This window comes from Vidua macroura, chromosome 22, assembly GCF_024509145.1.
Source record: "Vidua macroura isolate BioBank_ID:100142 chromosome 22, ASM2450914v1, whole genome shotgun sequence".
Taxonomy (NCBI): domain Eukaryota; kingdom Metazoa; phylum Chordata; class Aves; order Passeriformes; family Viduidae; genus Vidua; species Vidua macroura.
In genome coordinates, this window is record NC_071592.1 from 1894001 (window position 1) to 1900000 (window position 6000).

The window sequence follows — 6000 nt, forward strand, 5'->3', positions numbered from 1 at the left end:
CAGCTTCACAAAAATTGAATATTCCATATCTGTAACTTAAGCACAATCAAATATTCCAAATCTGCAGCTTCAGAAAAATCAAACACTCCCGATCTGCAGCTTAAGAGCAATCAAATATTCGTCCCAGCTTGCCAAAAGCTGAGTGGATGCAGTTAAAATTAAGGATGATGGTACCCAAATGTCCAGCTGGGGTCCCTCGTACTGCTGGCCTTCAAAGACCTCTGGGGCTGCATAGGGGGGGCTCCCACACCACGTTGTCAGAGGCTCCCCGCTCTTGTAGAAATTCCCAAAGCCAAAATCTGTGGGGGGAAAAAAAAAAAAAAAAATGAAGGGAAAAGTCACTCCATGCTCCCACTGCGCCACAAAGAATAATTACACTGCCCCACTGTGATTGCATCCCAAATCTTTCCTGGGGACTCCCACTGATAATATTGGGGTGCTGGATGTCCTCTGTTGCTGTTCCCGTGTTGTGGAATTATTGAAACTCTGCAAAACCTTCACGAACCTGGAGGAGTCTCGAGTACATTTGTAAACAGCCATCATTAAAATTCAACAAACTGACAGTCACAGCAGAGAAATGAGATTATTGACTTGCCAAGAGATAATCTGAGATTTCCTGGGCTTTCCTGAGGTGCTTTCTAGCCTTGAATACACAACAAATTCTGACAAGCTCTGGAGCTGGGAGGAGGGAGCTGAGCCAAGAGCAACAGGCATGGGAAACCACGGGGGCTTTGCTGGGAAGGACACTGCTACTGGCACTGTCTGCAGCCCACAAATTCAAAATTCCTTTAAATGCTGCTTGTTACGGCTTCATGCAGGACCAGCTGTGGTCTGACATTAATCAGAATTTTTATAATTCAGGGGTGAGAAGCAAAAGCAACGAGGCTGGTGCTTCCCCCCTCCAGCTGGGCAGCTGCTGGTGCTGGTGTGACAATGGTGACAAACAGGGCTCAGGCTGTGGATGCAGCTCTGAATGCTCCCAGGGATGCTGTGAGGTGACAAACAGGGTGACATCAGGCTGTAGATCCAGCTCTGAATGCTCCCAGGGATGCTGTGAGGTGACAAACGGGGACACTGTGAGGTGACAAACAGGACTCAGGCTGTTGGTGCAGCTCCCAGGGATGCTGTGAGGTGACAAACAGGGACACTGTGAGGTGACAAACAGGACTCAGGCTGTTGGTGCAGCTCTGAACGCTCCCAGGGACACTGTGAGGTGACAAACAGGGACACTGTGAGGTGACAAACAGGACTCAGGCTGTTGGTGCAGCTCCCAGGGATGCTGGGAGGTGACAAACAGGGTGACATCAGGCTGTAGATCCAGCTCTGAATGCTCCCAGGGATGCTGTGAGGTGACAAACAGGGCACTGTGAGGTGACAAACAGGGTGACACGGTCCAGCTCTGAATGCTCCCAGGGATGCTGGAATGCTGACCAGCAGATAGCAGAGCTGACAAACGCTGTGCTTATCACAGGCCCTGCTGAGCCTGTTTGTGTTGCCTGTGCTGCCCAGAGGAGCCAGAAAACCATGGGAGATCCCTCAGAATCAGAGAAACAGCGAGAGATTTAACAAAGCCTCAGGAAAAGTCACCCTGGAGTTGGTTTGGAGCAGCGGAGCGGAGCCGGAGCTGCTGACCCGGAGCTCTGGGGGAAAGGAGTGGGGGCTGCTTTCCTAGCAGGAGCTCCAGCAGCCTCTAATGAAAATCACTCAAAACCGAAGCAGTTCTGGGAACAGCTGTGGTTTTTGGAGCTGGGAATGAACACCTTACGCTGCCCTAAATCCCCGCTACGTGCGGAACCCCGAACGCCCCAGAGGGATTTGGGATCAGGGCCCGGCACACCCGATACCCTGCGGGGCGAACTTTTGGCACCTGGGCAGCATCAAAGGCAGCCCCGCTGGCTGCTCCCAGCCAGGGCTGGCTGCTCCCAGCCAGGGCTGGCTGCCAGGGCTGCTCTGAAGGTCAGGGCCCAGCAGAGCCCGGAGCGTCACAGCAGAGCCCTGACGGGCAGGGACGGTGACGCCACCGCGGCCCAGGGACGTCACCGGGCCCGGGGCTGCCGGCGGCCAAGGCCGGCTCAGGTTCCAAAGTTCTGCAGGAGCCACGGGCTGGGACAGCACAGCACATCCCTGCTGCCCTTCCTCTCTCATCCTCCCGCGCTTCTGCAATGCCTTCAGCTGCAATAACGCAGGGGGGACATCAGAATCCAGCCCAAATCCCCCCATCCCTCTGTGGAACCCCCCAGCACTGTGTCACCTTTTCCCTCCTTCCCTTTGTTCTCCATTTCCCTTTTTTCACCTTTTCCCTTTCTTCCCCCTATCACAGCCAGACTGCTGTCGTGATTTTTTTTTTTTTTTTTAATCATTATTCTCTTGGAGAAGACTTTTCTTCCCACAGAATTGGCTTGGCAACAGTGACAATGCTTCGGGAGGCACGGAGCCGTTTCTGCTCTCCACACAAGCATTTTGCCACTCCATGTAGGTGTCGTTAAATCTGATTTCTCCCCTCACTTATCTCGGGTTTGTCAGGTTTTCAACATCCTCGTAGTGCAGATAAACATCAGGTTTTTATCTCAGAACTGCAGCTCTCCCTCGGGTGCCACCCTCATAAATCTTCCTATCAGATTCACAAGTACAAGAACATTTATTGTAAGCACAGCTAAAGAAAGCATGACCTGCTTGGGAGCACAAGCATTTCAAATCTTAAAAAAAGTGAAATTCTTTGCCTGTCCAGATTGGGATTTAAAGTTACCTCTTGAAAGAAATCACCAAAAAGAAACATGAAGAAATCTGAGCAGCAAAAACAACAGAGCCAATATAAGAGAAGCCTCAGGTTTCTGTTGTTATTATCTTGAGATGGTTAATTTTGTAAGACATAATGGTTTTATTTCTGGGCACCAAAAGGACCTCAGGAGCAAGGACATCCTGGAGGTGCCCCTGGCCTCTCTGAGCAAGAACTGCAGAACTTGCAGTGCTTATCTGGATGCAAGAGCAGCTCTTGGCTGGCTCTGATGCTCTTGTGAGAGCACAGACGATTGAGCTTTATTAGAAAATTCATGAATGGGAGGCTGTGAATTGCTACCAGAAGGAGCAGCCACAGCGAGTGGGAATTGCTCACCAGCCCCTGTGCCTGGGAGTGCTGGTCTTGTACACCTGGAGCACGATTTCCCCACTCTGCCTTAGCCCTGCCCTTCTAAAGCTTCAATTCCTTCCCTTTTCATGACCAGTGAAACACCAGAACCCTGCAGCTCTGAATTTCAGCACGCACTGACAGCACAAAGCACTGCCAGACACCTCCTGACTGGCACTGGGCTTTTTCATGTAATACAGGAATTAATACCAGTGCTCTGTATGTCAGCAACTGGCTCTTAGCTTTAAAAAAATCCAATTCTGCTCTGTTGTTGGACAAAATAATTCCCTGGGTGGGGGAGATCAGCATTATTTGTTAGGGTACACAACTTCTTGTGGTCACCCCTTTTGTCTCCATTATTCTTCCCACACAAATGGCTGGGAAACAATTTGTAAGCACTCCAGCATGGATAACATCCATGAAAACCCCTTTCAAAGAAAAAAAAAATCAGGATTTAGTCAGGATCCTGGATGCTTGGTCCATGGGGCTGCCTCAATTTTTAATTACTGCACTGTCAGTTTTACTGCCCCACTTTTTGGAATGGCCAGGATTCAGTTAAGCACAAAACAATCATGAGTCTCTCATCCTCCCCCTTCCACTTTGTTCCTGTTTTGCCATTGCTGACCTGTCACAGTCATTCTGGATCCAAAGTGGTCATTTTTAACCCAAAAAATGTCTCATTCCAGAGGAAATATCACCGATACTCGAGGGAGGAATTTGCCAGGCCTCAAAAAGGAACAAACAGAACAACGAAACAAACATATGCCAGCCACAGAATTCTAAAAGGACTCAAATTGGGCTCATTACCAGAGGACTGAGATTATATAATGGAGTGATCTTCTTAACATTTCCCTGAATCTGCACGTCAAAAAAAAAAAAAAACCCAACAAAAAACCCAAAAAAAGGCCATCATTTGCAGCATTGTGTTCAGTTGAATAAACTCTGTGTTTGTGCAATCTGCAAATATTGGCTCTGCACAGTTGTGGTATTTGGTTTCTCAATCTCATTACCCCCTTCAGAATAATCTTGAATTTCGAAGGTATCATTTTTTTGAGCGCGCATCACGGCAGAGGAATCTGCTTTCCCGTTAAAAATGGAAACAGCCTGAGATTTCAGCCCCATTTGCAATCTGAGAAACGGCAGCTCCCTGCCAGAGCCCTGCAACTTCTGCTGAGCCTCCAGCAGGACGGCAGAGCCTCTCACTTGGACCTCCAGAAGCCTCCCTGAAGGAGCTCCAGAGCTATAATTAATCCATTCTCCTGAAACCACGAGCAGAACTCAATCTGCCTGGCCTGCAGAGAGCCACAGGGAGCTTTTGTTGGGAGGAGAAATGTGAGCCTGGCAGATAATGGGCACAGAGGTGCTGAGAAAGGCAAGGTATGAGCGTGGCAGCAACAAACCTGACCCACTTCAGGGGCTGAGTGCTGAGCAGCCTCTCCTGACGTCAATGCACATTTCCCTGTCCAGCAGCAGCTCCAGCCTCCTTCAAAATAACAGTCTCTGCCCACCTGGGCTGCTGCAAGCAGCAGGATGCCAGCTTTTCCTGCAGGCACCCCAGTCTGGGGCTGGAAGGACAAAAGGAGGAGCTGGGCCCTCATTCCGAGCTGGATTTGGTGGATTTCTGGCTGCACAGCAAAGGTTGTGCTCAGAGAGAGCACAGGGAGCTGAAATGCCCTCCAATGATGCCCTCAAAAAGCAGCAAATCCAAAGGACACATCACCAATGTGCAGCTGCTTAACTCTGGGAAGAACCAGGCAGGTTTGCCTCGCTATTCCACGTCAAACCTGGCAGGAATTCCTCACCTTCCCCCTTCTCAATGGGTATTTTATCTCCTTAATACCTTCAGTTTGGCTACTTACACCAAAAATTGAGGGCTCTGCTCCCAACCACCTCCTATCTTCTACAGAATAAACCCATCAAAGCTCTCACCTCAAGCTCTTTACTCATCCTCTGTTGTCCAGTTAGTGAGAGAGAAAAGATCCTTGGAATTCTGCCTGTCCCCGTCCTTTTAGAGCAATTTTAACACGAAACTGTTGGATTTCAGTCCAGCCTCAAGCATCAGAGGTGGCAATCTTATGAACCCACAGGTTTTGAAACACTTTTGAAGGTTAGTTTATTCTCCTGGTGGCTGAAATACAGAGGTAACTTTGTGCATGTTTTCAGTGTTTGACTAAAAACTGTTGCATTCTTGAGGAGTAAAAAGCTTCAATAAAAGCCTTGCAAGCAGCAGAATGAACCAAGAGGCCCACTGGAATCTAAGAAGAGCTTTATCAAAATAATTCATCAGTGATCGTGCTGGTTGTTTCAATTCCTACATGAACTGAAATCAGAGGAAAAGCCCAGCTATCAGAGCTGGGATCCTGGCTGCCCTCTGTCCTTCCCCAGCCTGATAAATGAGCCGTGAGGAAGATGAACAACTGGAAGAGGCTGTTCCCAGGGATCTGCACAGCACCAGATAACTCCAAAAATCCCAGATAAACACGGTGGAGTTCGTCATCCTTCTCCTTTGCAGTGAAAAATCCAACAACTGACTCGGCACAAATCACTACAAAGTTTCCAGCAGCCTGAACTTTCCTCCAGCTCCTTCAGCAGCCGGGCTCTTATCAACCTGATAAAGCCTGACTGAGATCCACAGAGGAACCAGTTCATGGGCTCATTTGCATGCAGCCCACCTGTAATTAACTTTGTGCACTGGAGAAGTGGAGCAGGAGAGCAGCTGGGGCAGGGCAGAGCTGGTGGAATCTCCTCATCCCATTTCCAGCCCTTTTACTGGGGTCCCTGGAGAGCTCCAGCACTGAAATTCCCAGGGCCAGAACAGCACATGGCTCTCCTGAGCTGCTTTGGGGGGAGCTTCTCCCAGGGGATTTGCATCCCTG

At 49.4% G+C, this 6000-nt stretch overlaps 1 protein-coding gene across 1 annotated transcript in view; it reads right to left on the bottom strand.

The window, feature by feature from the left end:
* SIK2 (salt inducible kinase 2) overlaps nucleotides 1–6000 on the bottom strand; it is a 34484-nt gene that overhangs the window by 14909 nt on the left and 13575 nt on the right. The window contains 1 exon segment of the mRNA XM_053997048.1: nucleotides 175–299. Within this exon segment, the coding sequence (XP_053853023.1) occupies nucleotides 175–299 (125 nt within the window).